At 40.1% G+C, this 19,534-nt stretch overlaps 1 protein-coding gene across 2 annotated transcripts; it reads right to left on the bottom strand.

Moving 5' to 3' along the window:
* Positions 1-306: 306 nt before the first annotated feature.
* aclya (ATP citrate lyase a) lies at positions 307-18,810 on the bottom strand. Of its 2 annotated transcripts, none has more exons than XM_081610176.1 (28): positions 18,610-18,810; positions 15,227-15,406; positions 13,766-13,888; positions 12,696-12,758; positions 12,253-12,443; positions 10,678-10,757; positions 9,871-10,001; positions 8,768-8,886; positions 8,159-8,295; positions 8,013-8,074; positions 7,202-7,319; positions 6,939-7,093; positions 6,160-6,250; positions 5,730-5,871; positions 5,470-5,638; positions 5,285-5,389; positions 5,016-5,212; positions 4,043-4,124; positions 3,692-3,802; positions 3,465-3,592; positions 3,119-3,212; positions 2,862-3,016; positions 2,614-2,764; positions 2,358-2,501; positions 2,133-2,246; positions 1,964-2,046; positions 1,804-1,880; positions 307-1,206 (listed from the first exon to the last, which is right to left on the bottom strand). In XM_081610176.1, the coding sequence occupies exons 2-28, from the start codon at positions 15,383-15,385 to the stop codon at positions 1,112-1,114; spliced, it is 3,276 nt and encodes a 1,091-aa protein (XP_081466302.1). In that variant the 5' UTR covers positions 15,386-15,406; positions 18,610-18,810; the 3' UTR covers positions 307-1,111. The 2 variants fall into 2 exon arrangements, with proteins under 2 accessions (XP_081466302.1, XP_081466303.1); XM_081610177.1 differs by lacking the exon at positions 18,610-18,810 and adding an exon at positions 16,682-18,205.
* Positions 18,811-19,534: the final 724 nt, after the last annotated feature.

Raw genomic sequence — 19,534 nt, 5'->3', positions numbered from 1 at the left:
CCCTTTGAAATTCAGGCTTTTTTGTATTTTTTACAAATCTAGGATTTGTAGGGTACATTTTATTTTTGAAATGCTTTTGTGCTGTAGCTATATATTTGATAAATAATGACATGGTGGAATCTGTGGGCTAAGCAAACAAGGAGTTAACATATACTGTACATTTCTTCTTCTTTTATCAGGACTACATAAGGACTGATAAAATAATGGTATTTGGTTCTGCTTTACAAAACCAGGGAGAAAGTTTTCCCATTTCAGACTCTTTGAACATTCTGACATTGGAGGCAAAAGATAATGGAAATTACAAAGTATGATTACATCATGTTCACTTTATTTCTTTTATCTCACAAGTGCAATTGTGAACATACAGCATGTAAGCACAAATAAGCACAATTAGTCCACACTGAGAAGGTTAAAAATAGACACAAAAGCACAAGGTAGATGAAACATTCTGTCTCACACTTAAGAAACTAACAAGCATGATTTGATCATTTAATATACTGTGTATGACAGTTACAGATGAAGAATGTGAAATGATGTTTAAAACCAGCATTTAAAAGGTAAAATAAGACATGGAGCCTCAAATAATAAACATGTAACATCTCAGTTTGGCACACAAAAGCAAACCACTGCTTTAGGAACATTACATCGACACGGATATGAAGGACTTCAGCTTTGATCTGTATTATTGCACTGAACTTTGCCATTTCCAAATGGCACAATAACAATAGTAGGTGTTACACAAGAATAGGACATACAGACTTTGTAAACATGTTAATGTAATATTTATGGATAAATTACAGCACTTCACTCGTCGTGACTGGTAGTTGTGGTCAGCGGCTAAATATTCACATGTATATCTGAACCTATTGCATCTCTGCAGCACATTGACAGACCTTCAAGCATCACATTTAGGCAGGTTTTAGCAGTACTCACAAAACTGCTGCAATGACTGGCTTTTACAACTATAAATATACCCTGAAGCATCTTCTCGGTTTCTCACATTGACGGCTATAATATTTGTAACATGTACCTTTAGTTTACTGCCACTAGTTTCTGAAGTGGCAGATCACAGTGTGGATCTAATGGATGAGGTGTGGTTTCGCCTCTTTGATTACATAGACATGTGCTCCGGCAGCACATAGGAGATATCATCCCAGGGGTGGCGATACAGACCCTGCTTCAGCCTCTTCTGGTCCAGGTAATGACCTGTAGGAAAGATGAAAACAGTGGAGTTGTTTGTTTTCTGCTGCTTAAGTCTCCATTCTACCACAATGCTTCCACCACTTGTACCAGGCACATTTTTCATTATAACTGCAGCCTTAAAACTTTAACTTGATCTCTGAATGCAAATGACCTAAGTGTGGTGGGCTTTTTTTTATGTGCATTGTTCATTTCAACTTCTTGTTGGAGTTCTGTGAACATTATGCAACCTTGGAATGAGGCCCATGTAGCCAGCCCAGATTTTCTGATACACAATCCTTGCTAGTGAGCCACACCTCAACGATAAGTTACCGCTGCTCTTACCAGGCTTTGTCATGGCACACTTTAGTCTCAAATATGAACGATCAGAATTCCCCCATGGGTTTGCATGCCTAAATAATCAGGAGAATCTTACGTAGTTTTACACATACACACACATGTGTTTTTGATGCACCCCAGAAACACCTCTCCAAGACCACGAAAGGCCTTGGATGCATGGTTTTGGATGATCTTTTAACATTATTGTAAACGGTTAGTTTGATATGAAGGGGGAGAAATGTTTGCTGTTGTGAAGATCTGACCAAAGCAACAGAAACCACTCACCAATAAATCCCATGCTGCGTCCCAGGACAAAGATGCCATTAAGAGCACCGATTTCAACAAACTCATCTGCCTCATCTCTGTAGGATATGTCAGGAAAATGGTTACTTTATATTATGCAATATGTAATGTAATATGCAATATTGTGTATTTCTTTTCTGACCTTGTAAATCCTCCACAGGTTCTGAGCAAGTCCACAAAGGCCACACCAATGAAGCCGTCCACATTCAAGATCAGGTTGGGCTTCTAGGTAACACAGGCACAGCGAAGGTTCATGTAGTGAAAAAGATGAGTGTTGCCAATGCAGGAAAGCAAACACTTTAAATCCTTACTTTAGAAGTGGTGATCTTCTCTACTTCTAAAGCATAGTCCAGAAGTTGTGAGGAAGGAAAGTTCTGCTTCACAAAGTCCTTTAAGATCTGGACTCTCATGTCAGGATTATTTATCTGAAGAAGCAGAGAAAAAATATTCAGTTGAAAACTGGAAAATTATCCGAAGACTTCATCTTATTTTAGAACTCTAACTTTGTCTACCTTTGAGCCATAAATACAACTCACCGACTTAACTCTGTGTCCGATGCCCATGATCAGCTTTCCATCCTTCTTCATCTTGTTGACAAACTCCATAGGCAACATGCCGCTATCAAAAGCATGGCTGAACTGCTTTGCAGCAGCATCCAGAGCTCCTCCAAATCTGTCTCCCTTGAAGAAACAACAAAGGAAAGTCAAGGTTTTATTGTGCCTTTTGGTAGATCTGGGCAGATATGTAATATTAAAAAAAACAAAAACAAAAAAAAACATCAAAATGTCTCACAATGGTGAGGAGGCCAGAAGTGAGACTGGAGATTAAGTCTTTGCCAGCCCGGGCACAGACAATAGTGTTGTGTGCACCCGAAACAGCAGGGCCATGATCTGCAGTTACCATCAGGCACATCTCAATAAACTGGCAGGCGTACTTCGGGAGCCTGCGCAGGAAGAGGTGAAATTATAAAAATAAATCTGTATGTAGGCCTGTAAACCCCCAGGCGGACGTTTTTCTAAGCACTGGTGGATAGGTCTGACCTCCGCTGGAACCACAGAAGCCCCAGAGTTCCTCCTAGGCCAATTTCAGACTTGAAGACCTCAGTGATGGGCATGCCAGCATAGAGGAGCTCCTGGCCTCTCTCGTCACAAATGCTGGTCATGAAGGAAGCTGGTTTACGTATTAGGCCCAGCTCCTGCACAACAGCCAGAAAAACACAGGTAGTACCATCAGTCATGTACTAATTTACTGTGTTTCCAAAAAGAATTGAAAACATAGTTCATGCCGCCTTACTCACTCGTGCCCAGGAGTAATCCATTGGTACAGTGGGAGGAGGCACCTCTTCAGCTGGCTGGATTACTCCTTTGGAAACAAGACCATCATACACAGATCTGTACAAAGAATAACATAAAACAATCAAATAAAGAGTATACTAGTTTACCAGTAGGAGCACCGTGCATCCGGGAATTAAACAGGGTGTTTCAGTTTTTCTATATTTTGCTATGCTACATTTTGTAACAGAATAAATGCATTTTCCCCTTAAAACTAATAGGGCTGTGACATAAAAAAAAACAAATATGTGGAAAGTGGAGCACTGCAAATATTTTCTGGATGTGCAGTATGTCCCATAGCTGTGCACTCACTTGATGATCTGTCCCAGCTCATCAAAGCTCTTGGGAACGTACGCTCCAGCCTCTTTCAGAGCCTTGTTCTTGGCTACAGCTGTTTCAGAGGCCTGGTTGGCACAGGCTCCTGCATGGCCAAACTGTACCTGATGTATAAAAAAGTGCCAGAAAACAAAGTTAAAGATACCTTTAATTTTATTTCTTATTTGACTGAAATGAATTGGAGCCTGAAGTCAACCTTTTACCTCTGAGGAGAACATGGTGGCACAGGTACCAATGCACCAGCTCACTACTGGCTTGGTAATTCTGCCCTGTTTAATAGCCTGGCCAATCTTGTATTCTTCTGTCCCGCCAATCTAAAAGAAAGTAGATACAAAGCTAGGTCTGGGTTGGTTACAAGTATTAAGGCATACCAAGGGTTAAAAGAGCTACACATTTAAAACTGATTTGAAAAAAAAGCCAGTTTTCTCTGACTTTATGTAGCATGAAGCAACACAATATTACCTCTCCCCACCCCCTTGCTGCACACAGCTTGTCAGCTGGCTGCTAGAACACTGTTCCCTCAGTTCCCAGCAAAGAGGGAAGCTGTTTCTCACCTCTCCAAGTACGACAATCATTTTCACTCCCGGAGTGTCTTGGTAGCGCAGAACGTGGTCAGTAAACACGGAGCCTGGATATCTGTGGGAAAGTCCAGCAGAAGCTTAAACATTTCATATATACTGACTGGCCACTTTATTAGGTATACCTGTTCAACTGATTGATAACACAGTTATCAAATTACATGGCAGCAACATCTACATGTGGTGAAGACAGATTGTTGAACTTCAAACCTAACAGCAGAATGTGGAAGAAAGGGGATTTAAGTAACCTTAAATATGGCCTAAGTTGTTAGTGCAAGAGTATTTCAGAAAATGTTTAATCTACCGGGATTTTATTACACAACTATCTGTCAGTTTTACAAAAAAAAGTGGACCAGAAAATGACACAATATCTAAAGAGCAGCAGTGATGTTGGGAAGAATCTCTTGTTGAAAGCAGCAGTACCTTAAGTAACTACTTCTTACAACTTAGGCATGCAGAAAACTAACTCTAAATGCAGAATACATAAAAACTTGATGCAGATGGACTACAGCTGCAGAGAACCACACCAGGTCCTTCACCTTTCAGCTAAGAAAGGGACACTGAGGCTACAGTTTACACAGGCTCACTAAAGTCAGACGATAACAGATGAGAAACTTTTGCCTGATCTGATGACTCTCAATTACAACTGCAATGTTTAATGGTTCGGGCAAGTTGTAGTGTCATTGATATTTTCTTGGGAAACTTTGGGTCTTTTAGTATGAATGGAACGTCTTTTAAACACCACAGCCTATCAGTATATTGACAGTGTACCTATGGTGCTCACTTCCGACAGGAGAATGCACCATGTCACAAAACTCAAATCAACTCAAAGTGGTTTCTTGAATTGGACAGTGACTGTTTTCCAATGCCACCAAGAATTAAGACACAAAGGCAAAGAAAGGTCCAATCCAATAAAGTGGCTGGTGACAGTACATCAAAAGTTACACACCTGTCCCCTCCGATGGCCACACCCTCAAAAACACCATCGGTAGTGCGGGAGATTATGTTGTTGAGTTCATTGGACATGCCGCCTGAGCGGGACACGTAGGCCACGCTGCCCGGACGGTACAGCTTGGAGGCGAGGATATTGTCCAGCATGCCTCCAGTGTTACCAATCTTGAAGCAACCAGGCTTTATCCCTCCAACCTGAAACAGAAAGATGACCTGTAGTTTCCTTTCATTGATATATTCTAAGTTATCCAAGAGTGAAAGACTAACTGTAGCAGGGCCAATGAGGGTGACACCCTTCTCATCTGCAGCTTTAATGATCTTTCTTGTGTGTGCTTCGGGGATTCCCTCAGCAATAATGGCAATGGTTCGAATCTGAGAATTAAAGAGAAGAGCTTTGCTCAGCCGCTTTAAATGAGACAACTCTCTTATCCTGCTGCAGGAGACGTATTTACCTGAGGGTACTGCATGGTCTCCAAGGTGCTTTCAAAGGCTGAGCGCAAAGAAGCAAAACTGATGAGCACGTCCACGTCGGGGTGCTTCCTCATGGCATCGCTCATGTTTTTATACACTGGGATGAGGATCTCTTTATGGCCCCAATAAAATTTCTGTTTGTGGTCGCCACTGGAGGGCGTCCAAGAGCAAAAATATTCATGACACACCCAGTTACAGAAGGTTCTTCAAGAATTAAATGTGCAAGAAGGAGTATCCTTACGTGAAAGGGTAGATCAGGGCAGAAACAGATGGCTCTTCTCTGGAACAGACATAGTCAAAGTCCAGCATGCCCTGCACTGCTCTAGTCTGCATACCCCACACCAGAGCTTTGGTGTGTTTGGTGAAGAGGGTAGAGGCCTTAGCTGAAAGGACAGAAATCACTCAGAGATAGAAACTGGCCACTTAAAATGTTGTAAATAAATTTTTATAAGGAAACTGTTTGTTTTTAAAAAAATAAACTTTCCTGTAATTAAATTTTCAGAATGAGCATTATTGTTTCAATGTTTGTATTGTAGTTTTCTCTTGCTGTCACAAGAGGGAGCCCCAACACTTTAGCTTAAGAGTGGTGGTACTTTGTGATGAGATGTTATAGCTGAAAAATTTAGGATGCAAATGTTTTTTAGTGTGCAATGGGGTGCAAGTATACTCACTAACAGAAGCTCCAGTTTTCACCTTCTTAGCTGGTGAGCCCTCAATTTTAGCTTTGTTTTCTGAAGGGTCTTTTCTTCTGGATGTTGGAGTCTGCAAACAACAAAATGGGGAGTGGAAGCTCTTGTCCTTTATTCACTGCAAACGTAATAATGGGGCAGAGATACATCAGGCCTTCAGGTTATTCGATAAAACACCACCTACACTGAACATCCATTCCAAGCTCTGCTATTCTTCACATGTCTGCCATCGGCTTTCTAAAGGATGACTTGCAAATTTCAGAGCAACCTTTGAGTTCAATTTAGTTTAGGCCTAAATCATCCTTAGAAACAACTTTTTAAAATATTTTTACTCTTTCAAGTGCATATTTCATGATTTTTTTTTTCAATGTACATTTCAGGCAAACTAAGCACTGTACACACACACACACACACACACGCACACACACACACACACACACACACACACACACATGTAGACACTTGCACACTCATTTTGCTAGAATCCGTCACCGTGCACATTTTTAATGGAAGCCTCAGGGGGAAAACTGCACGGCTCTGCTGACTAGAGTAAGAGCGGTGCACAATCCTCTGCACTATACTTACACAACAGAGCTACTGGGCTTCAGGTAATCTGATTCACTAAAAGTACAAGACAGCAGGAGCTAAAACAGAGGCTGCTGTGCCAGTCCTCCTTTCACCAAACTATACATCACAACTGGAAGAGCTGATTATTTAAACACTGCACACTGTGGGCCAACATGGCTGAGTGCATGTCGTACCGATGTGCTGCTGCTGGAGTTGAGGAGAAAGTTGGCAGTGTGGGCAGCAACGGGAGGCTGATTGGGAATTGGCCGGTGACCCAGAGCCATGCCAACAATGGCAGTCATGTGTGTTTCTGTGCCAAAGACATGAATCGGGATTCCGGTGGTTTTTCCTGTGTGGGAATTAGCATCAAAAGACAATCAGCTGGTGTTTGCAGAAAGTTTTTGTTAAAAAAAACAACAACAAAAAAACCATAAACAGCAGAGAAAAAAAAACATACCAACTTCTCCCATCACTCTGAGGCCCTCTTGATAGTTGGGGCCGCCGCGGCGGACAAATATAGTGACTTCATGCTCCTTAAGTGGCCCCTGATAGTCTCTAATAGCTCGAACAATTCCCTGAATAAGACATATATACTTGCGGTGACTAATTTGAGACAGGCAGGTAATAAAAACTTACATACAGAAGAACATGTTTCTTATTGCACAACAAATCTATGGAGGTGCAAAACAATCAAAATTCACGGAATAAATGAATAAACAAATAAACTGTCAAATAAATACTGAAATGAGTCAATAATTAAAATTAAAATCATTAAAAAGTTTAATAAATATGCAAAAGCTATTATATATTAATGATATATAATAACACATTCTGCATTATTTTCAGTTGTGCATCACGATGACACTAGATTTTTAGACTAAGGTAACTAAATATTGAAGGAAATAAGATTTTAACATAAAATTCTTTTTTAATCAATTTGATTGAAATACAATTACTGAGTTAAATTTTATGGTTGACATGTTTAAAAACAATCTTTAAACAAAATTATCTCCCTACCATTGAATTTTAATATTAGTATTTAATTTATGTACATTTATTCATCTGGTAAATTTATTGGATCACTTCCAAAAGTAAATGCAAATAAAGTGGCTATATTAAGTTGACCACAGTCATTTCATTATTCATGAATCACCATGACTTCTTGTTTCTTTGGGTGCATATTCTATGTGACACATGGACCTATTTCCACTCTTCAGAAAGGGAAAGACAGGAGAACAACCCATTAAAGGGGCTCAGCAATACTGTACCTTAAATGTTGCTGCTACATTTGTGAAGTTTGCAATGCTTCCACCGATAATCAAAACCTTTCCTGGAATTTAATAAATATATTTAGACCACAATAAAGAGGAATGTTACAATTCATGTATTATAGAGGAACCTGACATTCCCTTACCATCGGGATGCTTCTCTCTCGTCATCAGAGACAGGATGGTCTTTGCGTAGTCGTAGGTCTGCTGTTCGCTTGGCGCTCCTGAATACTCGCCATAATTGGCCAGCTCGTCGACTCCACCCAGGTCACAAATTGTATCACTGGGAGTTTGTTTTTTTTACCACAAAAAACAAAAGCGACTTTTCTTAGCTCAATTTAAGAAAATAATATGTGCATTGAAACAGTTTCCGTCTGTTTGGATCCCACACTGCACTGTAAACACATAAGACAGTGCACTCAGGGAGTAATTAGTTGCGGCTGATATGTCAGCATGTTACGCTTTAGATCCTCCTCAGCAGACGGAAAACCAACGATTCCGCCTGAGTCTTTCTAAAACAGCAACATTTAGAAATCTCATTTAGCAGACAGCTGAATGGGCAGTCTGAGTGGCTGAACCATGAGCTGCCATGCTGTCCTTAATCTTTTATATGAGTATGTGTAATTTAATTCACTGAGGACAGAGTTTGGGAGCAATAAAACCAACCAGGAGAAACGTTAAATGATTTATGAAAAGCATGTAGATTCTGCAGTCTTATCTTTTCAGGGATTTTAAATGATGTTGTGTGTAGGTACCTGTACACGACTGAGGCGCCTCCTCCAGCCACCATGGTCCAGATTCTGCCTCGGGGATTCAACAGAGTCAGTTTGAGACTGGCACCGCTCTTTGCATCGAGATCAGCGATGTAGGCTTCCTGAAACGCACAAAGAAATTAGCAATACCTAAAGTTATTTCTACTTGAAGCAGGTAGTTAGATTTATCTCTAGTTAGGTAGTGGCCGACACACACAAGCACTGATGACAGTCGATGCGGTGCACATCTCCAGTTGTTTGTGACAGTCTGGGTCACAGCTGGTGCTTCTGGGTAAAAAAAAAAACTAGCTCCTAATCAAAGACACCCACTGAGCCTGGTTTCTGCTCTCACCTCACAGCAGCCCAATTAGTCCAGACCTTCTGCTTCACAGACAAGACGTGCCTTCAACATGCATCAGCCAAATAAAAGAAAAAAACACCACTACATTAACCATATTTACTACGTTTGTTAGGAAAACTGAATTGAAAAACATAATAAGGTATGAAACCACCAAAACTGCATCGGTACAACTTGGTGAGAGGGAGACAAAAACATCAACTTTTGACCCTTCACCAAAACAAAACATCTATGAGAAACTTCCTCCCAGTTGGTATGGATGTCTGGAAATATATAAGCAAATATAATTACATTAGATTAATTAGATTGAGTAGAATTACTTCGAATCATCAAAGCAGGTACAAAACGTACCCAAGGGAATAAAAATTGACAAATGGTCAAAATAGCAAACAGTTCAGTTTTGTGCACAAAATAATCGGGTAAGAAATGACCAAAATAGGAAGGAAGCAAAACGATCAGTATGCGGTAAACAAACAAATAAACATTTTGAGTAACAAACATCAGGAGAAAAGCTGAGTTATAAGCAATGGAAAAATTTCACCTCAGCTGTAGCTCGTTGCTTTCATTAGAGATAAATGGATCAGAATAGCTATAACTTTATTAAAGGTTACTGACAGATGGCCTACTCAACATTTTGAGTAAATCTAATTTGAAATGACGAGACGTGGAACTGTGACGCTGTTCAGACTACTGATGTCGTCGTCGCGCCTCCCGCTCGACATCCTCTACTGATGTTGCCCCTCCTCACCTCGGGGTAGGCCTCCCTGCCGAAGGGGGGCGGGAACTCCACGTCACCCCACTTGGATTTGCAAATGTAGTCAGCAGTTGCGTCAATCTTCGCCGCCATGTCCAGCACATACACTCCATCTTTTGTCACCACTGTCACGAGAAAGAAACACCATGTTCTATGATTTGACCATTTACAGCTGTGGAGACTGTCTGAGTCGACAGAAGGAGCCTTCCTGTTGCCCCAGCAGGAGGCATGGAAGGAGTGAAGAGGAGGTGGAAGCGGCTAGTTATCAAAGCAGCAGCGCAGCCACGTCAACATGAACAGCTGCCACAGGGCATGTACTGATGCCCAATTACTTCATTAGAAACACAAGCTGCCTTCATCAAACAGGACGCGTCTGAATTATTTAACGTTTTCTTTCCTGGATGTTAAGAATTGGCAGAATCTTCCGTTTTAATAAGAAATACTGTTTTCATCTGCAGTTCCACTTTGATGTCCTCTTTTTAATTTTAAAATGCAATAGCATATTGATGAAGCGGCGTGGGAATAAAGCAAAGGAAGCATTTATGAAAACTTTTACAGATAGGCCATGCAGACATGGACACATTTGTTGCACCCTGGGTAAGAATCAGTGAAAGTCTTTAAATTAATTGAACTTTTACTGTAGCAAGATGTTCTCAAACTGAAAAAAAAAATTGAGAATTCTATTTTAAGTTTGAGTACATTATTTCCATGAAGAAAAAAACACACACATCTCTACAAAAGCGGCCAACAGAGTTAACCAGATCTACATGTTTTTGCAGAACTGGATCGATGAAAACCTACCCAGAGGGTTGATCTCCAGGTATGTGAAGAAGAGATCCTCATACAGGTTGAAGAGTCCGACGATGAAGCTGGCAAGAATCCTGCAAAAGCAAGACGATAAAGCAGATTTCTTCTTGTACAGGATTTCAATAATCAATGCAAAGATTTATCTTTAATTTTCTAAGCCGTTAATTATTCTTTTGGAACATAAAGTAATGTGTGAGTATTTCTAATTGGCTATAAGTTCTATAAAAGAAAAAAAAAAAGACGTTCAGCTGGCCTTGAAAACTTGCCTGAAATTAAAACATCGTACAAAACAGAACTTCAGCGGCTATAACTGTATACAGTGTGTAAGATTTTACACTAAATCAAAGTTTGTGCCAAACTGCATATTTTTGTTTTGCATCTAAAAGGCTTGTGTAGAAAGTATTTGCACACCCAAAAAGCTATTTTTGCATGCTGGTTCATAAATATTTAACATACAAAACAAAGTCACAAATATGTGATGTGTTTTAAAGGCTGTGTCTGTTTTTAAACTTTGAATCTTTACACATATTAGGGCTTAAAATTCTCTGTTCACATACGTACATTCTTTATTTCTATATGTCATGACTCATCCACAAGTAAAAAAACTAATGTACAAAACAGAGCATGTTCACTGAGTCACATCTCCAGGATATGCAATCCAACACACCCTGTTTAATAGTTAGAATCTCCTCGTAAATCAAAGACACACTGTAGCGCACATCACTTAGGGTTTGCCGAGGATCAGCAGAATGAGAAACAGTCCACCTGTAAATTAGATGCAGGCACATTTGATTTTCCTCCACCATCACATCTCAAAACAGGGAGATGGAGGAAAAGGAGGGTAAGGAGGAGGAGGAGGAGGAGGAGGAGGAGGAGGAGGAGGAGGAGGAGGAGGAGGAGGAGGAGGAGGAGGAGTTACGGGTTGGATGGGGGGCATTTTGCTGCCCTCTCCTGCCTGTCAGTTCAGCAGGCAGCTCAGAGATTTGTAACCACAAAAGGCCCCGGGTGAAAACCGGAACAAAAACCCTGAGCGACTCTGCCTCAACCACGTCAGCCTCTGATGGGAAGGGCAGCAAAACAGGAATCCTTTTTTCAGTCTGAAGTGAGTGTTTGGGCAGGGGAGGCGAGATAGGGCCGGCAGAGTGCTTTCAGGGGTTGCTTCTTCAATGTCAGCCAAGACAGCGAGTCCGGCCAGAATCTGCTGTCACGAGAGCGCCGCTGAGGAGATGGATCGTTGGGGGTCAGGGATGGGGGGATGTGAAACTGTATCCTTTCTATAAAAAAAATAAAAAATGAACGTGCTTTGAATGCTGCTGGGACACAAAGAAAGGCTGTGGGTGGAGGCTGATCGAAGAAAGGCAGAGCTGAGGAGGAAAATGTCATTTGTTTAATGGAACCACACACCCATTTGTTCCTCCTCCCTGGCATTTACTCCTAATGTGAGAGTGTTGGTCGTCCATCCATTTTTTTTTACCCTTGTACACAGTAGTTGTATAGTTTTAGAGTAGAGTGATGGAATTATTTATTAAATCCAGATTGTTATATTTATAGGTATTTTTTCATACTTACGCTTTCTTGTCATTGGGAGCTTTAGTCAGCAGTTCTCTCTTCACCTGATCTTCACTGATCTTTTCATCCACCCCAATTAGCAGCTTTTGTGCCTTGGCGTCCACGTCTCCGACATCCACCCCTCCCTCGTGGTGGAAGAGGACGTAGTCTCCCTCTCGGGCAGCATAAATGCACACGTAGAACTCCTCTGTCTGAAGGACAGAATAGACTGCAAATAAAAATACAAATACCCTTCGTTGTCTGACAACAAAGACATTTCTGTGGAACAGCAGAAAAGTAACAGGCAATAACAGCAAATAGATCAAATAAAAAACTAAATAAAGAATAAAAATTCTGATGGATGAAGGGTTGGAAGAATTTTGTTGAATTTTGACATGAAAATTGTGTAGGATTCCTGAAGTAGGCAGTCAAAAAGAGTCACGAGTCCAAGACGGCTGACTTACCTGCTTATGAGGAACAAATGGCTCTATAAGGAAGTTTTTGAGAATGCATTTTGCTTTTCCCACCTGTAAACCAGCAACAGAACAAAATTAATGCACTGACACAAACTCTATGTGATTATAAAATAACTAAGGTGTTTTTACACACTTTACATAATAGATGTTTGATCCCTTTATTTGTTTTCAGACTGGAGTAAAGTAACCAAAACCTAACACTTGACTGAAGGAAACTGACATTATAAAGAAAAAAAAAGCCACAGGCACATTTCATTTGGTGGAAGCCGTCAAGGCTCCTGTTAAAGGCCAACAGGCAAAAAAGCCTAATAAGGGACTGAATGAGAGAAGAAAAGAGAGAAAGAAATGCCATTTCAAATAATACGGCGAAAGAGGAAGTGGATGATCAAAAAAAAAAGGATAGAAGATTGAAAACCTCACATGGGACCTGAAGCCCAGACAGATAAATGAGGTGCTTCAGAGTGAAATGCAAATGATCATAAATGAATGTCAACTGTAAACAAGAGCCATAATTTGCCAACTTTATTGAAAAATACCGAAAATTCAATATTAAAGCCCAGCTGGGGCAAATATAGAGTATTGTAGAAATCTAGGGATGTATGGTAAACATGATAAAACCCAACATGCTCTTCACACCACAACAGCATTTATCCTTATTTACTGCCACTGACAGTTTCATCGGATCTGTGAAGAGACTCTACAGTCTGACGGCGGCTGGATAAAACCACTCTCCTTTATTTATCTGTGAAACAGCCTATTCTCTAAATAGACCCGTCTTGGTTTATGAGGCAGAGCAGCATCTCAGAGCTACACTGACGGACCGACTACTGCTTCAGCGGCAGAGCTCGCCTCAGCTGACTGGACTGATTTAATACCTGCGCACAAACACACAGCTGTTCAAATATGAATCTAACCGATAGCATGGAGACTACATCCCTGGTGTAACACAGGGATGGTAGACAAAGGAAAGAAGAAGAAGAAAGGCATAGTAGAAAAACTGATGGGTGAGAGTTCAGCTATGTTTAAATGGAGGTGATCAGTACGGGTGCGTGTCGTACCATCGTCTCTTTCATAAGGCGTGGCTTGAGCCACTCTTTGACCCCGTTCAGGTCCAGATTGACGCCGACCAGACCGAGCTTCCCTCTCCTCTTAATCAGCTGGTCTGGCTTCACAACGAGCCTCTGCAGGAGGAAAACAAAACAATGTGGATGCAGGGAGCAAGCATCAGCACTGATGATGTTACATCATAAACGCTAAATAGTCGGAACTATTAAAAAAACTCACTGTAGAGGCAAATTTAATAGAAGAAATCTTAAAATACCCAAGGATTCAAACGTAGTTGTCATACGAACACGTTTAAAATCGAACAAGATATTTTCTTTATTATTCTCTGGTCTAAATAAAGCAGTAAAGTCCAATTTCCACAGAGATCCAACTGACTCTGTTTTTCTTTTTTTCGCCCCAATATTACAATGTTCCCTCCATACTTTTAGCATCTAAACATCTCAAACTTGCTTTAACCATCTCCAAAACTTCTTTTGTGACCTTTCAGCTGTTTCTTTGTCTTCACGATGCTATTTGTTTACTAATGTTCTCCAGCAAACCTCAGAGGCCTTAACAGAGCAACAAGATTAAGTTGCACACATGTGGACATGCTAATTAGGTGACTTTTGGTTGCTGTTGATTTTATTTAGAGGCATCAGAGTAAGTAAGTAAGTAACTGAGATAAAAGTTTTGTTAATTATTAAACTAAAATAGACCTAAGACTCAATTATTGTGAGTGTGTTTTAGAATAAGAGCACAGAAACGTATTAACTCACGCAACTCACAAAAATCACTCAATTATCAAGAAACATTTTCTTCCAAAGTTCAAATTTAAACCTAAACTGCACATGACGCAAATACAAACTTAGACTATATATCCACAACAATCTAGCCCACCTACCTTCTCTTCTAAGTTAAATACATGACGTCTGACAGTGGAGTCATTACTATCTGGGTGCTTGGCACTGAGCAGAGGAAGAGACGGTTGAGGGTGAAAGTTAATGTGATTTCTTAATCAATTCTAGCAGAGCTGGCATCTCCGTGGATCTGCCCTCTGCATCCTCCGTCTACCTTCCTGATAAAATCCTTCAGTCGTGAGGGAGGTACAGGAAGGATGACCTTTTTACTCTAGATAAGTAGCCAAGTAATTCAATTAGCTTGTATAAAGAGCTAGTGACAGCTTTGCCGAGAGGATCGGCCAAGGAGAGGAGGAGAAATCATTCATACTCAGCTATGGAGGTAAAGTGGGGATTTCTCTCCAGTTCCACTAACAGAGCTGAGGCATCACTCTCTTCTCTGTGATTTCAGCTAATGAGCACCAAGTGACCACTCTGCTGTCAGCCTGAGTAACTGTCTCCATAAAGCGGAGATCGCTCTCCAGCTTTTCCCCACATTTATGCTCCAGACGTTTAATCGTCTAAAGAAAAACCGTCGTCTACGTGTATTTTAGTTCAAACGAGCTCCTGCTGTCTCACCTCTGTGAGCAGCCATGGGTGTTCCTGCGTCAGCCGCTGAAAGTCCGTCTCGGTTGTCACGTTGGCGTAGCGGAACCTGTTCTGGACTGGCGCCGACGTGCAGATGTACTTGTAGAGATACTCCTTCCCCGTCTGCTCCGAGATGGCTTTGGCCGACATGACTGCTCAAGACGGACTTGTCTGGCGGAGGGCGGCGCGGGGAGGGGTGGACGGGAAGATAAACAGATAAATAATGAGATAAACAAAGACAGAGGTGCACAGAGACTTTGTGGATAGGATTTTTTTATACTACATTAACAGAAAATGTATGCAAGGTCTTTTTTCTGTCCGAATTACCAGACATTTTTAATAGCAAAATTGCTGGAATATAGCTAAAAAAAAAGTGTTCTGTCTGGAATAAAATCCTCAAAAATAGAGAGAAAAGTGAAATAAAATGTAGAATCAGAAACACTGGGAAGCCCACAATGTTTGTGGAAAAAGCCACATCTGATGCAGGCTGATACAAATTCCCTAATCATGCAATGTTGCAGAGATGTTGCCACTCATCACAGAAAATGACTTTATTTGTAAACTACATTGGCAACTATGGATAGTCTTCTTTCCACTTTGAAAATATGAGCTGCATTGTGTTGGTGATCCTGACCATAACATGCAGATGAAACACATCAGGTTTTGTTGTTGTAAAAAGACAGAAAATGTGAGAAATGTTTTAGAGGTTTTTGTATTGCTGTTACACACTTGTCATACTGGTCAAGCAGCCATGGCAGTGGGAAAACAAACAGCAGCAATAAACAAACAAACAGCAAATGATGTTAGACCAACAGTGTTGCACCAAACCACAAACCGACAAGAGCAACGGATGACAGTCTGCTGAGATACAAGTGGATTTAAATGGGACAAAATCATTACCATGGACGAAACAGCTGGGAGTACTACAACAATGTTTACAGTGCATAGGGAGCAAACAAAAAAAATAACACACTTAATCTAATATCAACAATTATTCCACAACTGTCATAAAAAGCACTATGTTGCTAAAGCAGAACCCATGAAATGTTGTGTCTGTGCGCTCCTCCTATAGAGGCTGGCAATATCATATTTTAGTTCCTGAAAAAAAAAACCTGTTTGCTTTTATAATGTCACAGTTAAAAAAAATACTGAAAAGTTCAAAGTTAAAAAATGTTGGTCTATTTGCCTTTACCAAGACATACATTCGCACATTCCTAGTAAACGAAACAACCCAGCTGAACGTCCAGTTGCTGCATCGTTATTCAGCTGCATGTGCTGTGCAGGTGTTGTCCCTGGCATGTAAAATTAAGATATCTGAAATCTAAATGTAACAGTACCACATTGTTACACGCAAAGCAGTAATAGACATAGCTAAAAAAAAAAAATTTTTTACATATTTTCCTTTGTGTCATCATGAATCTTGCAACAACCAGACAATGGACTTACTAAAGTGGAATCTAACGTGATCAGCCGACCTTTGTTTGGTCTTTTGGTGCTGCTGAGGCGACGGGTGGATATTTGCCTGTTAAACAGTCACATCCTGCTGAGGCTTCAGCAGCTACACATCTCCACCCTGTAAGAGCTCAGGCCGATCTGACGTCAACCATTTTAACACCATAACAGTGAAATCATGCAGGTCAGACAACTTACAATTAGTTGCTTTTGGCACTCAGTTTATTTCAGCTTGTGACGTCAGTAAAATGAAGCATACAATCAATAACCAGTAAGAGCATCTATAAATTTTACAGCCGAACGGGTGAAGATGTGACCTTTGCACTCTGCGCATACGTTTCGACCACTGGCATAAAGTTTCCGACCTTTGTGCGTCATAACAGCACTGCAGTTTCAATTTCATAAAAGCTGAACACGCAGTGAAGTCGAACATTAAGAATTTTAAGTCTCCCAACAAGGTGAAGGTCAGACACAACATGAGTTACACTTTTAGGAATCCTAAACGCCGACCAGTTTACTTTACAGCATAAAAATATGTGGGTATTACACTGGAAATACTCTTATAGCTTCAAGGTTGGGTCAGCTTTGCCTTTATATTAAATTTAACACAATTATATAATTTGATAATTAATATGGATACATTAGTTATTCTTCAAGCTTTCCTTTTATTGGATGTGACCTGAAAGCTAAAAAAACGAATAGTTTTTTTAAAATTATTCATTAAATGCATAAAAATACTAAAAAGAAGTATTCCTTGAACATTCAACAACCAGATACAATCTTTGATGACATATGCAATTTAAGTTCTTTAACCGATTCAATAAAAATGAGGTGCCTTTGCATTGATATACATATATATTAAGAATATCATATACTTTCATTTTCTGTTGGATTGAAAACATCTGGGAACCTGCAGCACTGTTTTCCTGCTAAATGTGATTTATGAAATAAACCAAAAAGAATACATATGTTATGTATATAGCTTGAGTTCACAAAATCTAAATTCCTATGCTACTATTTGTCACTAAACCAGTGTTACATATGTTATAAATCAGCTGTTAAACTTTCACAATTATGTTAAGTCTATTGTAATAATCAGATTTTAGAGTCGCTGTCAATGTTTGATAAAACTGCTGGGAATTTTTTTACCTTTTTACTCACCATAAATCTCTGATTAATCTGACCTACTAGGTTCCCAAGGCCATTAGATATGTTATCACGATAGATATGTTTTACTTACTTCTGTGGGCTGCACTAATTAGCAGCTCCAAAGGCTGGCAGCCATCTCTTTCTATGCATTTCATTAGGCTGAAAGCCCTGATGTCTACCCTCAACTGTTCCCTCTCCTCTGCAGCTCTGGCAGGCATTTCTTAAATGGATTAATATGACAGCCGAGGACCGCTCTCGTTATTGATCGCTGTTGTTCCAGAGTCACCACAGAACGGGTTCCAGGCCAGGATGATGTTTAATCCAAAACTGGGTTTTCATTCATCTTGCAATTTATTCTCTGTACCTGGGCTGTCAGAGGAAAAAAAAAATATCACTACTACACATCCAAAATAACACTGGTACAAATGGCAGAGAGTAACAGTGTCTCTCAAAACAGGGGATGGTGGATGGCTGGAGAAGATGCACAAAAAGAAACAATGCTCAAGAGAAGAAATGCCCCAACAAACTTGTACAGGGAAAGATGTGTGGTGGTGGTGGGGGAAAGTCAGGCACCGTTTCAACTGATTTAATCAACTTGTTTCATTAGTTTGCAAAAACAAACAAACAAAAAAATTATTTTGCTTAAACTACATGCTGGATAAAGTAGATTCGCTTTAAATCTGGTTTAATGTATTTTCTTAATAAAAAAAACCCGGAGGGACACTGAAATACACAACAAATGGAGATTTAAATTTCACTGTTCAAAGTTTTACCTTGCTTTCTTTCTTTCTTTCTTTCTTTCACTGTTGTAGACGTGAGCTGTGGGTGGATGTGAGCTGTGGGTGGATGTGTGGAGTTCCTCGGCAGCGCTGCTCCACTCTCCGCCAGTGGAACCTGCCTGGTCTGAGAATGAAGCTTGTTGTCGTTTTCTCCCTCTACCTCTCTCCTCATAGTCTAGGCTGATGTTTCCTGGCTTCTGATTGGCTCATCCCACCAGCCTGTGTTGTTGCATTCAAATACTGTAGGAAATTTTATAGCAAGGCAAATATTTTAGTTGGAGCTTTTACATGAAATAAACGTCGATGACGTGAAAACCAAGAGGTATAAAAGCACTTGTTTCATTTTTAATCTTAGGATTCGATACATTTGTATTGTTTGATTGCGCAACTGATAACTTGTGTCTTTCAATAAACTGGAATATTATCGAAAACTTCTTTAATTTCAGTAATTCGGTTCAAAATGTGAAGCTTATTGGAAATAGATTCCTTACACAAAGAGATGCATTTCAAGCATTTAAATTCAGACTCATTTTGGCTCGTATTTAATACAAACTAAAAATATCCGGACAGCTCCTCATGTAATCCCTGTGGAAGCTACACTGAACCTCAAGCAGCTGAGATTCTTTCCCTATGCACATTTTTCAGAATTTGCTTGTCTTTATTGAGGCTGATAAAGGTATGCTGAACAGGCCATGGCAATATTATATTTTAAATGGCTTTATGGGGCTTAATTTTCAGAGAAATGGAAATTTAGGATTCATTAGCTGTCTGCATCAAAACCACCTGGATGCCATAACGAGTTATTTTTAAGCTTTCTGATGTAAAATTGAGATTTTTTTTTAGATGGGAATACATATTTTACATACACATTTCTCTCCAAATTTATTTCTAGGCTAAATAATTATACTCAATGTATTGC

The sequence above is a fragment of the Poecilia reticulata genome, chromosome 8, assembly GCF_904066995.2.
Source record: "Poecilia reticulata chromosome 8, P_reticulata-male-v2, whole genome shotgun sequence".
Classification (NCBI taxonomy): Eukaryota; Metazoa; Chordata; class Actinopteri; order Cyprinodontiformes; family Poeciliidae; genus Poecilia; species Poecilia reticulata.
This window is presented reverse-complemented; position numbering and strand designations above follow the sequence as displayed.

What these genes read in the sequence shown, in the direction of transcription:
- aclya (XM_081610176.1), bottom strand. Translation starts at nt 15,385, where the DNA reads ATGTCGGCCAAAGCCATCTCGGAGCAGACGGGGAAGGAGTATCTCTAC. An exon ending in CATTTGTTCCTCATAAGCAG is followed by an intron (nt 12,444 to 12,695) that starts GTAAGTCAGCCG and finishes TCTGTCCTTCAG; the next exon opens with ACAGAGGAGTTCTACGTGTG. An exon ending in CCTGGAGATCAACCCTCTGG is followed by an intron (nt 10,002 to 10,677) that starts GTAGGTTTTCAT and finishes TTCTCGTGACAG; the next exon opens with TGGTGACAAAAGATGGAGTG.